Below are 23,501 nucleotides of genomic sequence, written 5' to 3'. Positions count from 1 at the left end.
TTCACAGACTTCTGTTGCTTTCCCAAGCATAACCGAATTGTAGAACATGCATGAGCATTCAATCTTTCCTATTCTTATTTTTTCATCAAAAACGACATGTCTCCTAACACAACAACCAAACCTTGTTGTATCAGGACATCTCAAACCTCACATTGCCACATAGCAAAGTTCATTCCGTCAAATTTCTCAAATTCAAACCTAGCACTCTGAACCGTCATATTGATTCCACTAGTGCCAGACTTTTCTTCAACATCATCACCATTGGTAGAATCTGTGAAATCCCATTCCTGGATTTCACTGTTATAATCTACGTATTTGTATTATTGAGATTTTAGATTGTTTTTCGAGAATTTATTTTAATTTGTTTGAAATTAGATTTTAATTAAATTAGTTTCGAAGTTTGAAGTTTGGAAAATTAATTATTTAAAATGAGTAGACTATTCGAGGTTACAAGTTATATTTTCGAATAGAGATCGATCTCACAAATGAGTAGGCGAAAACTGTTCGTGAAATGGAGTTATAACGAAGAAATTAGAAACGTTTTAGTGGTTGGGAAATAAATAAATAAATAAATGCTTAGAAGCTGCCATGTGGCAGCAAGGGAGAGGGGAGAAAGGAGAGAGTGCGGGAGAGAAAAGGGGAGGAGGAGACCAATCAGAAGGGAATCAAGGAGGGGAAAGGAGAGAGACCCGAAATGGGTCATTTTTGACCTGCGAATGATCGTTTTTGACCCGACCATATCTCCTTCATACGAACTCCGTTTTGGGTGATCTTGGTGTCCATGGAAAGCCCTTGACGAGCCCTACATCCTGGTGGTGTTAGATTTCCAAATTTCTTTCCCATTTTCCAGTTCGAAGCCATAAACCCACGGGTGTTCCGGCAACTTTATCCCTTTTCCCGGTGGCTCCAGCAAGTTTCACCATCCATGACCACTACCAAAAGACTTCCCTCAACCCTAGGAACAAATCCCAAGTAGTGTTGGAGGCGCCTGAGTTCGATTGGAAGCCGAATCAAAGCACACCATTTTCTAGGGTTTCGGCGGGTTTGAGTGAAATTGAAGTGTTTCCAAGCCAAATTGGACTTGGCCACAGGTATAACGTTTGTTCTACTCTTTGAGATCTTTATTTCTGTAATTTTTGGTAATTTTCAAAAATAGTTGAATTTTCCGGCAAGTCGGGGCGGCCAACCGCCACCCGCGGCGGCGGCCTGACCAGTGGGCCGACGATGTCCTTTTAAGTTCAATTAGATGCTCTGATTTCATAATTGATATTCTTATGATATGGTTTGATTGTTTGAACCTAATTTCATTACGATACGTGGTTAGGTCAAAAATATGAATCAACGATCCGACCGTTGGATCGTCACCAAACCTTAATGCGTGATAGAACATAATATTTTTAGATCATAGAAACCTAAATATCAAGAATCTGACGTATGGATCTTCCCTAATTGGATTTCTAAGTTTGTAAAATTAAATGTCGACCACCACTTGAATTTTGAAATTGGCGGAGATTCGACCGTCGGATCGTGTTGAGATTTTAGTATGTTGTTATTTGAGCATAACGTGGACTTTGGAAAGTTACGGATCCGAAATTCAATGTGTGGATCTTCTGGATTGAATTGTGTAGAATTGTGGACCCTACCTTTGACCGAAAGTTGATTTTTGATCAACATGTCTCGAAATGTCCTAATTACTAAAATTAGTACTGTGGGGGACTAAGTGAAGTCTAGTGGGCCTACATTGGTTAGATAGCGACTTGAATATATGAAATATGATTATTATCTTAATTTCTTATATTAGTACATTTATGAATATGAATTGGTCTTATAAATATGATTTCTATTGAAATGTGAATTTTATATATTTAGCCATAGACCTATGCTAATTAAATATGATTTGGCTTGTGTATTGATGATGTTTGTGATATACATGTGCTTAATTAACTTTTAATAATGTGAATGATAATTATGAAGAATGTTATGACAATTATGGGATCTAAATATTGTTTGATAATTATTTGGATATGATTGCCAGCTGAATACTTATTTAAACTTGGCACTATTACCTAGCATGAGATGGAGATGAAAGTCAGGAGATGAGTTAGGTATTTTATTAGATTTTTAGTATAATTAGTAATTGAGGGAATTCCTTGTGTTATGCTCCATATGACTAGATGCTGGTTGATATGCGGAGTCGATAGCATGTATGCGTATAATTATGTATAAGGTGTGATGACGAGACTGCACCATGTAGACGTGGTGTATGGCTGGTCCTGCTTGGTTAATTCGCGTTAGGGAATCACTACGTACTTGGTTATCTTGACCCTGCTTGGTTAACCCGCGTTGATGGTCCTGCTTGGTATATCCATGTTGGGGGACCATATGCATTCTAGAAGTGAAGAGGATTAGTTATACTTGGTACATTTAATGGAGGAATCATATGCTTGTTTGGATTCCGTTGAGTGATGGTCCAGAATCGTATCCACTCGGATTCTGTTGAGAGATGGTATGGAATCCCTCATACTCCGCGATCTCATTGAGTGATGGTCCGGAATTGTATCCACTTGGATTCCGTTGAGAGATGGTCCGGAATCCATCATCCTCCGCGATTTCGTTGAGTGGTCCGGAATCATATCCACTCGGATTCCGTTAAGAGATGGTCTAAAATCCCTCATACTTCGTGATTCCGTTAAGTGATGGTCTAGAATCGTATCCTGATTTGGATTACGTTGAGTGGTCCGTTATCCCTACTCTTGCTTATTTCCAAAAGTTAGACTTGTTCCTTGGATTCGAGTGAATGGGATATACCCACAATAGATCTTTTGAATATAAATTAGATTTATCAAATTATTACTTGAAATCCAAGCAGGGAACTATGTAGAATTCCTTTATTAATTTTGTGCATTGAGGTGTGATCTGATTGACTGATTAACATAATTAAATGTTAATGTCGTGCCTCATTGATATCATGGAATGGGTTACTTGAGATGATTGTGAAATGATGTTGAATATGATTGTTATTAATATGATCAGATCAGTAATTAATGCGACTAGAGGATACTATTGTGCTGTGTTGATTCTTTGATATATTACATGATATGAATAGCAATTTTATGTCAAAACATAATGATTTATTTGATGGATGAAATAGAAACCTTGATTGTCATGCGGGTTGTTATGTAGTTTGAATCGAATAATTCATGCTTGTCAAGTCCAAATGTTTGATTGAGGAATGTTATGCATTTTGGCTTGAATAGAATGTGTTATATGTCGAGTTATAGCGAAGTTGAACTACGAATGACTTGATCCCTATTGAGGGTACGTAGGCAGTCTAATGAGGAGGTTAGATGCAGCCATAAAGTATAAGAAAAATTATCACGAAATTCGAATCTTGAGTTATGCATTGTCCATATCCCGGAGGCGGGGCATGTGAGTGATATGAGTATTTTGTAACGTCACGTGTCAATCATGGACGTATGTTGGGATCGGGGCGTGACAGAATCACCAGTCTTCATCATTGCTTGATAGTCACAACCCACGTAAGAACCTAAGCTCTTGATACCACTTGTTGTAAACTAAACCAAAAACCAATCAAGCAATAAACAAAACACAACGATTTCAGAGTTCTTCCAATATAGGAATACCTCTCTAACAACGGAAGCTTTATTGATTACCAACAAATACAAGAGATCTCACAAACACAAAGTGTTCTCAAGTATACAAACTTATGCATCTCAAAAACTTTCACACATAAAATTCTATCCCACATCCATCTATTTATACTAATAGATGTCATAGGTTTACATAAAGTCCCTAGAATATAGGAAACCAAATCCTAAACCAACTAGGAAACACAAATCCAAATATCTTGCGTCCAAGATATCCTAATCCTTGTTTGATTCTTGTTTTAGTTTAGGCATGTTGATTTAATGCCAAATCTAACAAGCGCTAGGCGGTTGGTTACTACCCCGATTATTGTCTAGCTGTTTGAAAATTAAGAAATGGCACTTAGACATGTTGAGGAACATGCCTAGCCCGCCCAGACCCGCCTAGGCACCTGCTTAGGTTGCGACTCACTTAGATAGAAAATAGATAACTTTCATTTTGTATTTTATTTTTTTCAATAAATTGTAAGAGACTTATAATTAAATGAACACACATTATAGGCTTGTTCCCTATGCTTTCATTATGTTCCAATACTTCATAATATATATATATCATTATATTTTGTAGTTTATGATAAAATTATATATATTTTAAGTATAAATAGACACTTATTTACACGAAATATAATAGATTTACTTAAATTCGCCTAGCCCGCCTTGGCGCTAGGCCCAGCTCCCTGACTAGGACCTAACGTCTTTTAGAACCTTGATAAAACAAATAGAAATCCCTAAACCCACCACCCACCACCCATTGACAATCCACTACACCTGAAATCGAAGAAGCGGACTGCCGCCAAAATTGAATAAGATCGCTAAAAATTTGAAGAAAAAGGTCAACCATGAAATCGAAGAAGATTGCTGGAAAATTGAAGAAGAACGACAACTAAATTTTTGAAGAGGATCGAAGGTCAAATGGAAGAAGATGTTCGCACAAGAAAGAAGAAACCATGCTGATTAAGAAGGAAATCCCGGAGACATAATTGTAACCTGTGTATATGAGGGTTAGTTACATAACCCCTCTTATTTTAGATTCATAACCAATCAGTCCTAACCTGTCCAAAATACATTTAACATCGTCAAACATCGAACTGGACTCATAACCCTTTTAATTGAACATAATATGCTCCATCCAGCCCACCAAATAGGCCGTAAGGCCTTCTGCAATAGGCCGAAAAAAGTTAGTGTGATACTAATATATTGAATTCATATAAGAATCATACATCTATAGTGGGCCGAATTTTGAGTGTGACACCAATTTATTGAATCAATGAGTTCAATATATTAGATTCATGAGTCCAATATATCAAACTCATGAGTGTGGTACCAATATATTGAATTCACACTATTACAGCAGTAGTGTTATAGAAATTAAACTCAGGATGTCTAATTCCTGTATATAAGTATCACACTCACTTGAACCACTGTGGAAGGCCTAATCCTATATATAGGGATTTAATGAGAAGAAAATGATACACTTTGATATTTCCAGTTCCTCTCTTATTTTTTGTATTTTATTTCTAACACGTTACCAGCATAATTTTCTAATGCACACATATTTTTCTTCATCAACAAAGTCATGTGTCACAATAATATGCAATACTTGGTGTTGGGATATTTTCTTTAGTTACCGCACCTATTGGGAGAAATCGCATTGCTACTCAATGTCTCCTAGTCAATTATGGATTGCTTGAAAACTCAATTGGAGTTTGAAATATTAACTTTGAATATCTCGTAACTATAAATGTTTAGTGAATATCTTGTAACTACTAATGTTTGAAAACTCAATTGGGGTTCCTAGTCTATTTGGACTTAATTTAAGGACGTATAGATGCATAAGGATTCTTAATGGGCTTATGATGGGTGTATCCTATTAGAGTTATGTATTCTATATTAGTAAGGGTCTTATTAGTGTGCTACAAGCATTAAACATAATACTCCCCCTTGACGATAGTACTCTAACGTGTTTTAAATATATGAGCACCTTAAATTAAATGTGGATGATATATATTGCATCCGATCATTACCAATTTGTATGTGTGTGTGTATACACACACACATACGTACATACATGTACAGCATATTAAATACAAAGCATAAGTTCTTTTTCTTGTTAGCCGATATATGTGTATCAATCAAACTACAATATCTCAAGATCATCGCTCCCTATTCGTTATTGTGCCAATCCCATATGATCAAATACAAAATAGCTTTTTCGAACTTTGAATTAACTAGAAATTATAGGCTTCTTCAGATACTAACTAAGTTAAAGGATGTCTCTTTGTCTCCTTCATTTATTCTATGGATCAAATAAATGCTATTGGTTTTTCAATATTTTTATTTCGGTGATTGCTTTCTCTTTTGGTAGGGGGTGAAAACGCAGAGAACTAGGCATGCCATTCTCAAGAGGTGGTGTCTTAGTAGTGGTGGTACTAATGCTTTGCGAGGGTTCGAGAGACCCCCCCCGGGGGGGGGGGGAGGGACAAAAGAAGCTTCTGGTGTATACTTAATAAGTAGCAGAAAAATTCTTTACTAAAAGGTCCCAAAGTTGCCAAATGAGTAATGCAGAATCCAAAGTACTTGTGAATTGGAGAAGTACTGCAAATGATTTGCATTTGCATGCATGGAAGAATGTGCCTTGAATAACAGCTTCCTCAAATCATAATCATATGCTGATCATGATTCCTTATAAATTAATCAACATGCAAAATATTATTATTGCATGCAAACTACTGTAATATTATATAAAATGAAAAACCTAATTAACCAAGATAGCTTCATATATATAGCAGCAGCTTTCGATGCAATGAGAGTACCCTTTAACTTTGCCCACATAAAGATAGAAGCTTCCTCGATATGTGCACGCGTGGGAGTGCGTATTCTTCCTTGCTTTTAGGCTTTATCATCTTTTCCTCTCTCTCTCTCTCTCTCTCTCTCTCTCTCTCTCTCTCTCTCTCTCTCTCTCCCCTGAGTTGTGTCTATGTGAAGATCGGACAGGAGCTTTCCTGCCAACTTGCAGTGGCTAAATTTTTCCCTGCAACCAATAAAGCTATTATGGCATCACTTTCTTTTTCCACACACGAAAGAGAAACCCCCTCTCACTCTACATGGATCTAATCTACTTAGTTAGTCCTTAATGAGATCACCTGTTAGAGGCAGTTAGATACTCACATTACCTCTGTCTTACTATAATAATGTTAGTAACTGGAATCCATGCATGATAAAAAATCAAATTAAGTACACCAATCAAGAGGACTTTTATTTTCTTTCAATAAAACTTAGACACACAATACCAACATTTGTTGACACATTTATGTAATAGATGTGAACTTTATGATTGCATGGGGGACTCAATGTATCTAACATTTGTATTAACAAGTGTGTTGATTTTGTGTGAATTGCGAGATAAAATAAATTACTATATACATCACCTAAATAAGTAGTTGCGTTAAAAATTGTTGGGTAAAGAGGATAAAGTCATGTACATACTACTTGTTGGGTAAAGAAAAAAATGATGAAAGGTACACTTGTTGTCCTCCTTGTATGACACCCAAGGAATGTGAAAGACTAAAGAGTGAAAAAGGAGCTTTGAAAGATAGATACTATTGGTCGGCTCTTGTAGAAATTCTTTCTCATCTTTAAAAGGGAGCCTGTCCTCTATGAGATCTTCCCATGCCAAATGAGTATTGTTCCTTGAAAATTATAGAAATCAATTTTTCTTTCTTTACTGTGCTCTATGCATGTGTTCGTTAGCGCTTATACGATCTTGTACTTTATTGGGGTTTATGTTTTGTTAAATTCTTGGTTATTATCCCAATAGTTTTGTCTGCAATAAGAAGAGTAACTAACTTAAAAAGCAGCATTATTCCTATTTGCTAGTCTTCCTGCATGATTTAACAAGAGGTTCCACCATAAAACTAATTGGCAATATGGGGAGTAGCCCAAGTCCATATAAGCACATAGCAAACCTTGTCTCTCACCGATGTGGGACAACTCTCAACACGCCCCCGCACATGTGGTAGATTTTCAAGCCTACACATGGACAACAACTGGGTGACGTGGAGCGCATGTGGCCGTTTGGCTTCACACGAGGACAATCCGCTTTGATACCATGATGAAATTGAGGTTCCACCATAAAACCAATTGGCAATATGAGGAGTAGCCCGAGATCATATAAGCACATAACAAACCTTGTCTCTCACCGATGTGGGACAACTCTCAACATAACATACATGAGATCACATTGACCATACACTAGTACTATTACCTGCAACACAAAAATGAAAAGGAGAGAGGGGGGAAAGAAAAAAACCTTCCAACTGCTTGACCTTACCCTTATATATTATGGAATTCAAAAGCTTGTAAAAACCAAAGTACCGACTGTAGAATGACCTAAGCTATAACCTTTTTATTTTTATTTTTATAACAAACGATATTATCCATACTAAAGGGGTGGGAAATAATATTATTTACACCAAAGGGGTGGGGGAGTGGGCTAAGCCTCACACCGGGCTAGCCATAATGATATGGTCCAAATTCGCTTTTGGCGAGAATCAAACCTAAGACTTTTCATCACTTACAAGTGAAGAAGAATGTCACTAAACCGTAGTACTAAGTGGCAACTATAACGCTCCTAAGACTAATTAAATGTTAGTAACTAGAAGTTGCAGCTAAGTTTCTTTTTAATTAAAAAAGAAATTAAAGAATGCATGATGAATTTTCAAATAAAATGTCTTGATTAATAGCTACGAGAGACATGAAAGTTTTCATGCTGTATATCACTTGAAAAAAGTACGAAGTTGTATTACTTGCAAGTAATAAGGAACAATATATTAATTACTCTACAGTACCTTGCTTTCTCAATCATACTTAATAAACAAAGAAAATATACCTGCAGGTCGCAATTTTTATTTATTTAAAAAAGTTATATATTCATGAATAGTATTGTGGAATTAATGTTGCACCTTGCTACTCATATATAGTTTTATTCATGTCAAGATCAAATTTTCCATGACATCCATGGAAATGGGGAAATTAAGTATCAAACACTTACAAGGATCGGATCACATTAAGTAACAAATGTTGTAACTTTATAGGTTTGCCATGCATGGCATTTATCATACATTAATTAGTAGAAACCCTAACGTGACCTAATAACCTTAATGAACATCGTACAAGAAAAGAAGAAAGAAAAAAAGAAGAAGGAAACCTTCATGTCACGGACCAAAACCCTAGATCGATCTCATACTTCAAAGCTTAATATCAATTGATTTTGGGCTCACCCGAATGGTGAATTTCTTCCTTGTCGAACGCCGGTGTTGATCATGGGGTTCATCCTGTCTGAGCCTAGTGGTGCTCTCCGTGGCGAAGGCCTTTCAAGTTTATTTGCCGAATCAAACTTCTTGTCATCCCCTTGGAGCATTGGCTTGGATTCGTAAATGTCTGAAATAGAATCGATCTCTGATCCTCTCTCGATAGATGGCGGAGCAATTTGAATTGAATCTGATGATTTGAAAGGATCATCCTGAGGTCCAAGACATGATGCGGCTGTTCCCAAGTCTTGAAGCCGGAGATCATCAGACCAAATCAAAGGGCTCTTGCCGCTACCACTATAAGGGCTAGGCCTTTTCTTTGGTCCCAAGCAAATGTTGTTATCGTTATTCGGCATGAAACAATGATCAAGAGGTGGCCTGTCCAAGTTTTGTTGAAGATCAAGGTGATCTCCTCCATAGATGTTAAGGTCTTGAAAAGATGGAAAGTTGAGAGGAGAATTGAAATCTTTCAAAGATCCCATGTCAGTAGGGTTAACACTTTGGTTTGCAATATTACCCTTGTAACTTCCTGCAGCAGCTGCCATATTGTTCTCACCAGCAAGGGTTTGGCAGGCCTTCTCTAATATGCTTTGCATGTACTTTCCCTGAGCCTCAATTCTCAATTGAAGGTGTTTTTGGACCTGTTATATATATAGTATAACATGCTATAATCAGGATCAAGGTCATGAAATATATGTCCAAAACCTTGCTTTTGATCACTGAACTACTTAGAATACTAATGCATGAGTTGAAATATACCTCCAATTGTTCATGCAGTCTTCTCTGCACCTCCATTTGCATCCTAATTGCATCAACCATGTTGGAATTAATTCCGTTATATACAGTTTTTCACATGCATTAAACAAGAAAATCCAACCCCCCCCCCCCCCCCCAACAGCCCCCAACAAAGCATGAAATATTATATAGCCAACCGAGTTTTTTAGTTAAAAACAAATAACTTCTTTGTAGAATTGATATAAAGATTGTACATATTTTCACTTCAAGATTTTAAAATTACTAAAATATATGAAAAAGAAGAGAAAGAACAAGAATAGACAATATATACATACTCATTCATACTGCGGCCTATTATGGCAGAAGAAGATGCACTATTTCGTTGGAGATCCAGTGGAGATGCTGCCATGAAAATAAATGAACAGAAATCAGATATGCTATTTATTGAAAAATAATAATTTATTAATTGAAAACAGTCCAAAATTTATACACACATGTATATGTATTGTAAGGAACCCTAGAAAGGAGTCACATAAACTCATACCATGATCCTTGATTGAGTGGTCATTGAATTCCTTGTGAGGTTGCTTTCCAAGCCTAAATTTCTATACAAGGGAAACAAAAGAAATTAATGAAAAGAAGGGAAAAGAGAGAAAAAGAAATATCAATAACCGACCCGAAAATTGGAATTTTTGTAAAAGTGAAGAAAAGAAAAAGAAGTTTGAAAAAACATTGTGTTTGTATGAAAATTAAACCTGGAGGTGGCTCTTGAGGTGGTAAAGTGTAAGACCCTTCACACCCATAACCCTCATGATAGTTTTAGGTGTAGCCTCTGAAAAATGAAGAGAGAAATCAATGAGCTTATGTGCATAATATGCATGAAATTTTTATATATAATGAAGCTAGGTGGCTTCAAATGGTGGTATTACTGTCTGGTCCTCCTAGCTGAGTGACAGCATCGACAAAGCGTTCATGGAGCTCGACGGTCCATCGCAGACGAGGCTTAGGGTCGGTGGTGAGGACAAGGCCAGAGTCCCCTTGGACACACATGGGTCTGTCATGGGAATTCATAGTTGATGGCTTCTTGTGGTGTTGGTGTTGGAACATTATTCTCTCTTTTTTGGGTTTTTTTCTCTCTCTCTCTCACTCAGAGCTGAGGGCTCTGGGAATACCGAGAGATTCAAGAACAAATGCGATGCAAATAGGGAAGAATAGGGTGCGGTTTTGAAGAAGAGGAGGTGGGCTGCCTTTGGTTTCTCTCTCAAGTACTAGAAAGCATGGGAGACAAGCTAACCTTGTTTAAAAGAAAATTGTTTATCATTTAAAATAAATAAAAAATTAAAGCGCACCTTATTCTACATTGTGCTGCTAGTCTTCCTTTGCTAAAAGTTACTCTCTCTCTCTCTCTCTCTCTCTCTCTCTCTCTCTCTCTCTCTCTCTCCACCAATTCTACGCTAAATATACTATTATGCAATCATATTATAATGTAATTAGAGAGTATTAATTTGATTGGTATTTTTAGAGTGGTGCATCTTTAGTTTGTTATCTCCAAAAGAGGAAGAGATCTTTGTAGTGTTATATATTCTATTAGCATGTGAAACCTTTATTTTTTGCATTAAGATATGAGTGAGACCCCTCATGCATGTCAATGATGATGGGCACTATGTTGTACTTTAATTTACCCCCTTATTTTTCTGAAACCATATATCTATTATACATATAACACTGCATATATATATGCTCCTCTCTCCCTCATCATTACATATATAATTAAATCTTCACCATCTTTTTCAGTATACTTATTTTGAACCAATTATAACCAATATATCCAGCATCATATGGTGTTTAGAACACAAAGACACATCCTTTATGTCATTACCAACAAAAAGGTTTCAAGTATCATTACCATTTTTTTCATGTTTGTATTAATGTAAGATTCATATGCCAAAAACCCCATTAGTTTTCTAATTTTTGCCCCCTGTTTTTCATGCTCCTAGATGGTTCAATGAGTGTTTAGGAGTAAATAAATTGTGTTTTCATTTAAAGGAATATATTAGTATTTTTTATGTCATTCGATTTTATTTAAGCTCTTTTTTTTTTTTTTTTGAAGATTCTGACTCTGTCATTATTGAATGCACGGTTAGGCATTGTATCAAGCTTTTGGGACATATATATGATTACAAGAACTTGATTATCAGTAAGATATATAATCGAAATGGCAATATAGATGTGACCCATTAGATCTTATTCTAAAGTTAAATTATTTCTACTCTTTGAAGGAAGTTAAGGTTCTACTATAAAATGAATTGATAATATTAAGAGTAACACAACTTACTTAATTATAAGTCTATGTAAAGTCCCTCTTCTCATCAATATGTGTGGTGAGTTAACATAATCTTTATCTATAGGTTTTCATATCAATCGAATGTATGTTAAACATTTCATGCCATAATACTCCAGGATGTATACAATGCTGCGTAGGACATGTTTTCTACATGCCTATTGGTATATCCAAATAATATTGTTTGCAAAACCCTCATCAAACAAGTCTCAAGATTGAAGATGAAGTACCAAATTAATCTGTTTTATTTGTAAGATTAAAGATTAATGAATGCGCTTGATTTTCTATCATGGAGGAGAGAAAGCACTAAAAAACAAGAAAATAAGGAACAAAACTTTAGGGTACGTGGTTGGTAATATATGAGGACGTGAACATCAATGCATAAAGGGTGGTGTAATGTGAAGCTTTTGATGACAGGAGTAGGGGACCTTGACCTTATACTTCTAAAGCTTAATTTGCTGGGCCTCAATCCCTTATCTCACTTTCCTGGAATTCAAGACTGCTGCTCAGCTGCAATGCAATATATTTCTACTCCAATCCAAGCAACAACAAACAAAACAACTCAAGTAAGGTCAAACCTAATAAGTTGCAACATTGCCCCACTCACTCTACATTTAGGGTATGAACAGCATGAAGGTTGGACCCAATAAGTGAAATTAAAGGGAAAACACAAAATGGAGAACATAATAAAGCTCTCTCTCTCTCTCTCTCTCTCTCTCTCTCTCTCTCTCTCTCTCTCTCTCTCTCTCTCTCACGCAAAATGTCAAATATCTACCCAAGTCATTATCTATGCTAATTAGTTCTAGTACTTCACCCAAAGATGGGGAATCAAGCTGGAGCTGGAGATTTTGAGTATAAAAGTAAATGTTCTTAAGTACTTGAGCTATAAGAATCTTGCATATTCAACAATACTCTTGAGTCTTGTGTCACAAGTTACTTTTCTCAAGTTTTAGTTATCAACTCACGTGGCCATTCCTTATTTATCGTAATTAAGTGAGAAGGTAGACTCTTGACAAATAAATTCACGTCATCTAGGATCCAAAATTTTGAAATAATAAAACGAAACCACGATTTTATTAACTTAATTCGTCTATACATTTTCGTCTATAACCAGAATCGTACAAATGACTCTCAATAGTATTTGCCCAAATCTCAGTTGGGAATAAATGCTTTCTTCTTTGACAATCAAAGGAAGATTCTTCTCCTAAAGATCTAGAACTCCATGAGCTACACAAAGCTCAATATTTTACAAGATATATATAACATTTTATGACCGTCCTATCTTGTATACACATATAATTTGGTCCCATTTAGTAAAAGATGTTGACCAGGTCCCACCCAATTGTTCAAATCAAACCTATGCATGCATGCCAGGTAGGAAATCAAACATTGCAGCATAGATTGATTTCGAGTTCCTTAGATTTGACCCTCCCCCACACCCTTTGCATGTAAACGAAATTGCTTTTATAATTTTGGCACCTCCTCTATCCAAAAATGTGTGTGAGAGAGAAACAAAGCATTTCAATTTAGAATTGGAGATATTCTTCTTTAAACCACCGATTATATTATAATTCAAGCAAAGTTATGATTTAACTTTTAGTTGATAATTATAATGGTTTTAATTGAAAGCCAAAAACGAGTGGAAAAGTGGGTTGGCTTAGTGTTAAGGGCATGTTTGCTTGAATTTCAAGCATCTTTTTATGTGATCTATAGAGAATTATTCGATAAAATGAATATATTCCTTAGAAGGTGAGTTTGTGGGACCCTACTTTATTGTACAATTTGAATACTTTACAAAGCTTCCCGCTTTTCTATCGAGTTCCCAAGGAGGATTGGATTGCTGGACACAGCCTGCATGCATGTTGCTGCATCTGCATGCATGCATGCATCAACCATGCATGGTTTCGTTGTAGCAACTCGATCAATGAGTAAGTGAATGATGAAATGATGAACTGATGATGATGTTTTTCTTTTTATATTTCTTTTTTTCTTAATTTTTTTGCTAGCAGAGATAATGGTTCAGATGATCACGATATGAAAAAACAGGTTTGATCTTGAAAGCATATCTGACAAAGGGAATATATGACATTCCATAGTCATTTTCACATCTTTTCACACGAATCGCAATATATTAAGAGACATCATTTCGTTTGCAGCTTCTTATATCACTTTTTTAGAAAATTGAAAACTCATTTAGTAACTAGTTTTAAATTTTCACAAACTGAAGACGAAAAACCAAAAAGTAAAGCTGCTTTTTTGAATTTTCAAATTTGTTAATTTTTGTTTTGAAAAAAAATTAAAAAAAAAACTAAAATTGAAAATAAAATAGTTATCAAATGATCCTTAAATAATTTTTGGTTTATTTTTAGCTACGCCCTTGGAAACTCTATTTTGGTCTCACTATGCTCCTTGTTACTCAAAAGGATCACTACTTTATTCCCTGAAACTCAAAAATCGTTTCACTTTGACTTGTGAGCTCTTTTTTCTCCCTGAAAATTATAGGTCACCTCCTAAAACATATGTGGGACCCAACACACAATAAGACTATGCCACATGTGCAATAAATTTGATTATAAATCTCAATTATGCGTTAACATTCAACAATCGGAGAATATTGAGTTTAAAAGAAATTGAAAAGATGAAAAAATAAAAAAAAATAAATTGATTAGCCTGGCACACCCATATCAAACTCACATAAGAAATTAACAGATCTAAGGAAATGTTGATCGAATTTTGAGTTTTATAGAGACGACTTTCGAGTTTCAGGGAACAAAATGAGATCAAAATCGAGTTATAGGGGCAAAATAAAGCGAACTATGAGTTTTAAGGAATAAAGAGGTGACTTTTTAGTTATAAAGAGCAAAGTGAGATAAAATCGAGTTTCACGCCGCATAACTTAAAATAAGCCTAATTTTTTTACTAATTGAATCAATTCAGAACACTTGGACAAGCTGCTGAGCTTCTATTGTACTTTTTATCTTTTAGTAAGTTAGGGAAAAAAATTGACAAGTTCCTATAGAATGTGGGTTAGCTAGCCCAACCCAGCTAGCCCGAGCCTGGCTAGAAGATAGTGGTAAAAATTTGGGGCCTCCAATTTTGTAACAACTTCGCCATTACTTGGGAATTGCCTAATCTGATATTGTAATTTGACCAATGTTCATTTGGGAACTGCCATTAAGTCTGCCCGATGTGAAGTAATGTCTCCCATCCGAAAGTTAAAACTCTGCAAATATTTTTAGTGTTAGGCACTCCCTCAATTTCCAATTAGTTTGGGGTGAAAAATCAACTTCTTTAATCTTATCCGGATGTGAAGTCCAATGACAATGCATACTCTACATCACCAATATATCTTTTATGTGTTAAGCTTAAAATTTAATCACGTAGGGAGAATGTACGTAAATGCGAATGAATGTTCCACGTCCAAAAGTTAAGAAACCTTGCAAAACTGTGTAAGGAGTTGGTTAGTCCCCTATTGCCAATTGAATTTGAGGTTAAACCTCAATCTCATCCACTAGTTTACTCTGTCAAAAAAAGACCCAAATTCAAATCTCATAAAACAATGGTCGGTTGGATACCTAGAAATTTTGCTATGGATTTCAATTGGTACCAAAAAAACAAAAAAAAAACACAACTGGTTGCAACATCAAAACTGAAAATTTATTTATGTTCTCATAAAATTACATTGGAACTTAAAATATACTTTTCTACTACAACGAAGACTTTTATTTTGTGTTGTAGCAAAACTACACCAAACTAGACACTTATTTTCCCAGTACAACACATTTTCGAAGTAACAAAGGTTACATCAAGTTCCAACTTGCGTTTTAAGCTTGGCAATGATCCAGCTAGAAACCAAGCACTTCAGTTACTGCTCATATTCCCCATGCACACGTATTTAACCTGCAATGCAGCATTGAGAATTGCCTTAATATTACACATAGAAGTATCGTTCTTACGAGAGTATTGTATGTAGTGCCTAATTATCTCATCTACAAGACAGGCGTGAACGGACATTTTGCAACATTTGAATCTACTGATACATCGGGCCATTTCGATATGTTATGTTAACTATAACAAAAAGTGGTATATTCAGTAAACTTACTTCCAAATATTCATCCATCCCATACTTGGAACCTTCTCGTCCAAGACCAGACTGTTTGACACCTCCAAAGGGAGCCACCTTCATTGATACAGATAATCTCATAAATAACACAAGAGCTAGAAAACAAAACTGCTGGTGGATGCAGTTTGGGACCCACCTCTGTCGAAATTAGGCCTTCATTGACACCAACAAGTCCATATTCAAGAGCTTCAGAGACACGCCATGAACGTTGAATGCTATTTGTAAATATGTAAGCAGCTAACCCTGTATATGCATGCGGGAATGTGTTTACGAGCAGCAGGATACAATTTTGAATGAAAAAGTTCACCAGTTTCTCTAGGGTCTAATGGAGGACAATGTATCAAAATAGGAAAAGGAAGCTCAAAAAAGAACCTGCATTGGTGTCATTAGCAATGCGGATAGCCTCCTCCTCAGTTTTGAAACGCAAAAGGGGTGCCACTGGCCCAAATACTTCCTCTCTGAACCAAGATACAACGTTTTTTTAGTGCACATAATCTACTAAATAACAGAAGCCAATAGTTGTTGAGCACAACCAAATAAAAATTTGCAGACCCCAAAGCACCCTTACAATCATCTCAGCCAGAGTGACGAGTGTTAAGGTTCATTAGTTCAAATAAAAAATCCTAATAGTTTGATTATGGAATTCAAATATTGCTAACATATCATATAATTTTTCCAAGTATTTACCTTGATATTAGCATATCACTCTTGACATCCCTGAGAACTGTAGGCTCATAAAAAGTCATTCCAAGGCTATGCCTCTTGGCTCCAACAACAACTTGTGCTCCCTTAAAAAGATCAATCATTAAAGAATTCGAGTCGGTACTGTTTGAATGAAAAGTTTCATTTATTTTATGTCCTCAACTAATTGAATAAGTGAGGAAACACAAAAAACACTGGAATAGCAACATAACAGTAAAGAGGAAGATAAATGGCAGTCAATGTTTCATGAAACTGATCTTAGTTCCAACCAGCTTGAATGCCGCAACAAAGTCACATAGTTCTCCCAGGTCAAGGTTATATTCTTATGGTACCAACATCATAGATCAAAAGAAAATGTAGAAAACTAACCTTTGATACAGCATCTTGAACAAATGATTCGACCTGTAATGTGAATTCCCAAAGTGATATACAGAAATCCATAAAGATTGAAGGGAAGATGTCATACATCAATTCTAATGGAATACAAATTTGAAAAAGAAAAGAAAACCTTTTGCACCGCTGCTTCATTGATTAAAGGGCCCTGCAAAAAAAATGAAAGCAATAGGTTAAACCATGGTTACATAGTGGTGGCTCCAAGTGTAAACCCTGGAAACCAAAAAGGCGATCACAATAGAAGTTAGAACAAAATGCATGAGAGAGACTACCTGCACCACACCTTCACTGAAGCCATTCCCAACTTGCAGATTCTGGACAGCTTTCACAAAAGCATCCATAAATTTCTCATAGATACCTGAACAGATAAAAACTTACTTACAAACCAGCACTATGCATTTTGAGTCCTAAATTGCATGAAAATCTCAGTATGCAAGAATCAAAATCAGGACATAAACTTGAGGAAAAATCTGGATTTGTTAATCCAGATGGGAACAAGAACTTTAAGTATTAAAATCAGAATCAACAGATACATCACAACTACCCACTCTAGTCTGCATACAAAATCTTGTTTTTTTATAAGAGCATATATAGCCAAAAGGAATGGTTGGAACTCTTGGAAAACAATTTTTATTGATAAAAGAAGTCAACACATTCCGTTATTCCCAACCATCACGTAATTACCCACCCCCCCCCCCCCCCCCCCACGGCGGGGTAATGAGCATAATACTTGAAAAATAATAAAGGATATAAAAGTTGCAAACTACAAAAATAATGGTGTTTAAATAACTAGGGAGTAGGGAGCATGTATTGTAACAAGGACTTTCAAGAATTAGCAGGCCTCGCTATCACAATCTGATACATGCCATTCGAAAGCAATTGCTGCTTAATGGAAAAACAGACACCGGAACTTCCAATGTTTATAGAAGCATACGCCAATGATCAGTCTCAGAATCTATACATGAGGGAGCATTCACTCAATTAGAAAAGTAATACAAACTGAACAGCAGTATGATTTCAAAAAGCATAGAGTTTGTAACTTATTAGTTAAATGTGTTCCCATCCCTACCTTCTTGTACGATAATTCTATTTGCACAAACACATGTCTGTCCACTATTACGGAACTTTGCTGCAAGCTACAAAACAAATTGTGGGTGATGGTTCAGCTGATGACTGTAAAAAGGAAGTACTTTCAAACAAACAAAAAAAGGTACAAGGTACCAACAGCGCAAATAGGATATAGCTGTAGCTAACTTCATCAACCGGAAATGGGAACATATTTCCTGCTAGTACATAGCTAGAAAAACTTGAAACTACAACATTCACTCGACACTTCCTATTCAGGAAAACATTACTGTGCACGATTGATGCTTTAATTCTTCGGAATCAATAACCAAATAGAAACCAAACAATCAGGTTGGATGCATATATTATTTCCATGTCGAGTAAGTAACTAATGAATGCAAATGTTAGCTGATAAAATGTTACCCTATCGCAGATTGAGAAGTTTAGGTCCTAGTTGGACTTGGAGAAATCCTCCTCCACAAAGTAGTCAAAGAAAAGTATTTGATTGGGGAAATAATTAAAATAGGTGCAAAAGTGAAATAAATCAGCATAGATACAATATGGAAACAACACAATTAAAATGCATTTAGACAGTTTTACTCACAGCTCCTTTCACAGCCACATCCAGGTCGGCATCATCAAAGACTATGCAAGGTGCATTGCCACCAAGTTCAAGAGATACCTAAAATAATCAATAAACAAAAGCGATTTACCACATGATTCCTCAACTGCTCGGACCATCAACTTTTTTCCAAAACTCTATATCCAATAACCTATATCTTTACCTTTTTAACAGTCCCAGCTGCACCGGCCATCAACTTCTTTCCAACTGTTGTTGAGCCTGTGAACGTGATCTTTCTTACCTAGATAAGTTGTATGATACAAGAATGGTTAATGTTTTATAGTTTCTAAAGCCATATACCTCCACAGGAAAAGTGCATTATTGTGTCACATGAGAAAGGACTGGCTTATGTATAAACTATACACCTGTGGGCTTGCAAGTAAAGCATCCCCAATTTCAGAAGCACTTCCCATAACCACATTCACCACACCCTATATAACAAAGGGTAAACACTATTAGAAACGGAAGAATCAGTAAAAGTCAACTGCGATGACTGATGAGTGATGACTGAAGCAAAGTTTGGGAAGCCAATATGTTCCTTAGAGAAGATGTAAAATCAACACGAAGCTACAACAGATGTTTCATAGAACATGGTCATGCATCAAGAATTTTCTTTCTAAAAATAAAAATTGTCAATACTCAACACTGAGATGTAGAATAGTAAAAAGCCATCGATGATTGAATCTCCAAATGGATATTTGGTCTCAACTGTTCTTTTCTTTGGAAGAGTAAAGATGGAAAACATATTTTGTGGCCATGATGGGAAAAGTCTACCAAAATCAACCATTCATAAAACCATAATTGTTAAAACATAAATACCTACAGCTTTATAAATACTTGTAGCACTAACCAAGAAATTAAGACATTCATTTCCAGCACTCAAGTGACAAATGACAATCTATATTACATGCCACGCTTGACTGTAAGAAATATTAACCGGAACAAGTATTACAACAGCTTCCAGGTAAGAAACATTACCCACAACTCGAACGGCAAATGAAAAAAATGTACATTAACCTTAATACGAAGTGTATATGTGTGCGTGTGTGTGTGTACATGTAAGAAACATTACCGGTGGTATTCCAGCTTGAAGGGCGAGCTCAGCTGCTGCTAAAGCTGTGAGGGGAGTAAACTCAGAGGGTTTTATGACTACTGTGCAGCCACATGCAAGAGCAGGACCAACCTTAAACAAAGTGGGGAGTAGAATATGAGATTTTGTAATGATAGTCATGCACTGAAAGATTGGAATGCTTTCCCTCAATGAAATCTGCACAATTCAATAATACTAAAATACCTTGCGGGTAATCATAGCCAATGGGAAGTTCCAGGGAGTAACTGCACCAACAACACCTATAGGCTGCAAATTAAAATTTAATAAGAGGTCAACAAATTACCATAAAAGTAAATACAGCCCCCTGCCTTCCACCAAAAAAGAAGACCAAACATCTTTCTGTTGGTCTATTATACAGTAAGCATATAATAGCAATCTTCAAAACCCTGAAGTTGTTCATTGGACGGGTTTTGAAGAGTTTTTTGTTGGTGTACTTATATGATTGAACAGAAAATTTAACATAAACAGAAATGTATCTTTTGTGTCTTTCCTTTTCTAAAGAATTTTTCAGCAAACCAATAAAAAATATTCCTAATATTTGGTTATTGGATGAACTAGTTCTAATTCAGAGTAAATATAGGACATCAGAACATCAAAGATGCATATCAAATCACCTGCTTCAAAACAAACAGTCGCCGATCAGCAAGAGTAGCTGGAATTATATCACCATATACACGTTTTGCCTCCTCAGCATAGAACTCAATAAACGCAGCCCTGTAGTTCACCTGCAATATCAATCTGTGTGACATGTCGATGATGAATGAAAATGCAACGCATTCAAAGCTAAAGCTGATTGCTTAAATTCCTTAAACAAAACTCTGAAATAAGATACCTCACCAATCGCTTCTCGTAGAGGTTTCCCTTGCTCCAAGGTAATCAGTTGCCCAAGCTCTTCTTTGTGGGAAATTAGTAGATCATACCTTGAAGGAAGGGAAGGAATATGAATATCAAGATTCAAGATCAAATGATAGTTCTACAACAAACAGATATAGAATCACAGAAGAGCAATTATACCATTTCCTCAGATACTTGCTCCTTTCAGAAGCAGCGAGCTTGCTCCAAGCTACATGAAGAAAGTTTAGATATTTAAATTAGTAAAAGAATTTTTTACAACCTCAAGCTATGTTAAATATGACGCCCTCCATATTTACAAAGTGATGAACACATAAGCACTGTTAACTCAGTTTAAAGAAGTATGCTAAATGCAGAAGATAAATTTTTTCAAGCGTCTAATGTAATCACAAATTCACTATATGGATCAGTTCCCATACAACTAAATGCACCATAGGCTGAAGATATTGCATCATTTGTCTCCTTTTGACCCATGCATGGAACAGTTGTTATAACTTCGCCGGTTGCTGGATTCTGAACCTGCATGATAGGAAATAGATGGATATTTGAAGGATCGGAACCAGTCATCCAAAGGGGCAAATAAAGAGATCTTTGGTACATACCTTTATAATGCTCCCATCATATGCATCAGACCATTTCCCCCCAATAAGGCCTTGACTACGTAAGAGACCAGCACCATTAAGCTGAGAGACAAAGCTTTTCGCGTCCATGCTAATCTGACACATCCAAATCCGGCATTCAAACTTTGATATATATACACACAAAAAAAATACAACTTCAAGATAGACAATTCTAAAAATAAATTGTAGAAGACAAAATCGGATCATGTTACAACTTCTTGACTATACCGAAGAATAATCTAAACATAATCAAACAGTACTACTAGAGTGGGAAGAAGAAGAAATATCCTCATATCAAGAAACACATAATAACCTTATATGTATTAAAACAAATAAAAGAAGACCCTTAATTTTGTAAGATGGCGAAGGAAAAAAATAGATATTAATCCACAGGGTAAGCATGAAAACACTTGACATCCTCCTGCAAGTCTGAGAACACATTCAAAATGCATGGAACAAAACCAAAGTATATCAGCATTTAGTGGTTCCAATAAAAATTGGAAAGCTCCTTCAACATCCCAAACCTTAGCAACATCCCATTTTCAATCCAATCCATCATCACGGAGACCCATCTCGATCATATAACAAAGCAATCGAATGGGGATACAGCAAAGCTAGAAACCTTAAAACAAAAAACCCAGAAATTTACATAAAGCAACAATATTTCGCATAGAACATTGAGGCAATTGCCAACCTGATCAACCTCAATCAAATTGATAGTCAATATCCAAAACCAAACTCAAATTTAATCAAACCCAAAACGTACACATCCATGATCATACAATGCAAGCAGAGGGAGAGAGTCACTTACTAGTGCTGCTCACGGTTAAGAGCGTGAGGGTATTGCAACTGTTGGGCAACATAAATACAGAGAGAGAGAGAGAGAGAGAGGACATATGACAAACAGGTGGTGGGTTACCTGGCGAGAGAGAAGAGGAGTTGGGGCGTGCATGGAAGGCAAATGTGAGAGGAGCCTGAAGGATCGAGCTGCCATGCGTGACGCTCTGAAGGTCATGTCAGATTTAAATTTCTGTCTTTTTACTCCTTTTCTGCTGCTTCTATGAACCTCACCGCTCTGGTTTTTTTCGACTGCTGAAGCTCAGTGCTCTCACTGAAACTCGCGCTGCCTTCATGACTGCAATTTTGACAATAGTGGCACCCTCTATGGAGGGGCTTTTTTGTTTTGGTGTGTCAGCATTTTGGGGTGTTTGGCAACGACCCTATTCATTTTCTGGATTGAGGTTTGTAGGCAATATAAAGCTCCAGAATTACTCAATACAACTTAATAAGCACGAATTACTAGATTTCAGACTACTTAACGAATTCATATAACAACCAAGATTGTCATGTCACTTTTCACATATAGCACACTGTTTTTCAACGACAATTTCCACCATCATAACAAATAGTCGATTCAATGAATAAAAAATACACAATATTAGCATTTAACTACGTTAATCAACCATCATGATCAAACATCACCCCACTAAGTTTAACAAGCCAACTCCATAATGTTTGTCATAGTTTTCTACTTGAAATCCAAATATCCAACATTGTAACCTAAAGTCACAACACTAGAGTAAACTTCAAAAATTCTATGCTCGAGAATCTAGGATTCTGGACCAACTCAAAGAAACTGAATAGGAAAAGGGATTTATGACCACTCAACAGAATTCAATGAAGATAAGGTTCCCAATGCGGATTACCAAAACCATAGGTTTCCATCCCATGGTCCCTCAATGCAGATTAACCAGACGGAGTCAGCTCTAGAATGCGAATGGTCCCCCAATGAGTATTAATCAGCGAAACTATATGTATGCATCCAATAGTATGGTTTCCTAATGCGGATTAACTAGGTGAAAGAGATATAATGTAATCAAGTAGGCAGTGACCCATCAATGCGGATTAACCAAACAAAATCATCTATATATATAATATCAAGTAGGCAGTGACTTCTCAAAGT

The 23,501-nt window shown here is 36.1% G+C and overlaps 2 protein-coding genes across 2 annotated transcripts; both read right to left on the bottom strand.

Annotated features, from left to right (window-relative positions):
• Window positions 1–8,606: 8,606 nt before the first annotated feature.
• On the bottom strand, window positions 8,607–11,010 carry LOC114819112 (myb family transcription factor IPN2-like). Its single transcript, XM_008357891.4, has 6 exons — window positions 10,639–11,010; window positions 10,465–10,541; window positions 10,254–10,314; window positions 10,045–10,111; window positions 9,734–9,776; window positions 8,607–9,615 (listed from the first exon to the last, which is right to left on the bottom strand). The coding sequence occupies exons 1-6, from the start codon at window positions 10,814–10,816 to the stop codon at window positions 8,941–8,943; spliced, it is 1,101 nt and encodes a 366-aa protein (XP_008356113.2). The 5' UTR covers window positions 10,817–11,010; the 3' UTR covers window positions 8,607–8,940.
• Window positions 11,011–15,685: 4,675 nt separating this feature from the next.
• LOC103419798 (succinate-semialdehyde dehydrogenase, mitochondrial-like) lies at window positions 15,686–22,809 on the bottom strand. The gene is made up of 20 exons (XM_008357890.4): window positions 22,458–22,809; window positions 21,521–21,634; window positions 21,338–21,437; window positions 21,081–21,129; window positions 20,899–20,986; window positions 20,681–20,791; window positions 20,250–20,312; window positions 20,028–20,138; window positions 19,321–19,386; window positions 19,119–19,196; window positions 18,938–19,015; window positions 18,338–18,404; window positions 17,541–17,626; window positions 17,384–17,416; window positions 17,245–17,277; window positions 16,861–16,961; window positions 16,546–16,631; window positions 16,310–16,416; window positions 16,153–16,230; window positions 15,686–15,950 (listed from the first exon to the last, which is right to left on the bottom strand). The coding sequence occupies exons 1-20, from the start codon at window positions 22,551–22,553 to the stop codon at window positions 15,912–15,914; spliced, it is 1,584 nt and encodes a 527-aa protein (XP_008356112.2). The 5' UTR covers window positions 22,554–22,809; the 3' UTR covers window positions 15,686–15,911.
• Between the last annotated feature and the right edge of the window lie 692 nt (window positions 22,810–23,501).

The sequence above is a fragment of the Malus domestica genome, chromosome 05 (assembly GCF_042453785.1).
Source record: "Malus domestica chromosome 05, GDT2T_hap1".
Taxonomy (NCBI): domain Eukaryota; kingdom Viridiplantae; phylum Streptophyta; class Magnoliopsida; order Rosales; family Rosaceae; genus Malus; species Malus domestica.
Note: the sequence above shows the minus strand (reverse complement) of the source record. Positions and strands in the feature narration are given on the sequence as shown.

What these genes read in the sequence shown, in the direction of transcription:
- LOC103419798 (XM_008357890.4), bottom strand. Translation starts at nt 22,553, where the DNA reads ATGACCTTCAGAGCGTCACGCATGGCAGCTCGATCCTTCAGGCTCCTC. An exon ending in CTTTACTTGCAAGCCCACAG is followed by an intron (nt 19,197 to 19,320) that starts GTGTATAGTTTA and finishes CAACTTATCTAG; the next exon opens with GTAAGAAAGATCACGTTCAC. An exon ending in AGTGATATGCTAATATCAAG is followed by an intron (nt 16,632 to 16,860) that starts GTAAATACTTGG and finishes ATCTTGGTTCAG; the next exon opens with AGAGGAAGTATTTGGGCCAG.
- LOC114819112 (XM_008357891.4), bottom strand. Translation starts at nt 10,816, where the DNA reads ATGTTCCAACACCAACACCACAAGAAGCCATCAACTATGAATTCCCAT. An exon ending in ACCTCAAGAGCCACCTCCAG is followed by an intron (nt 10,315 to 10,464) that starts GTTTAATTTTCA and finishes TCCCTTGTATAG; the next exon opens with AAATTTAGGCTTGGAAAGCA. An exon ending in ATAGGCCGCAGTATGAATGA is followed by an intron (nt 9,777 to 10,044) that starts GTATGTATATAT and finishes TGATGCAATTAG; the next exon opens with GATGCAAATGGAGGTGCAGA.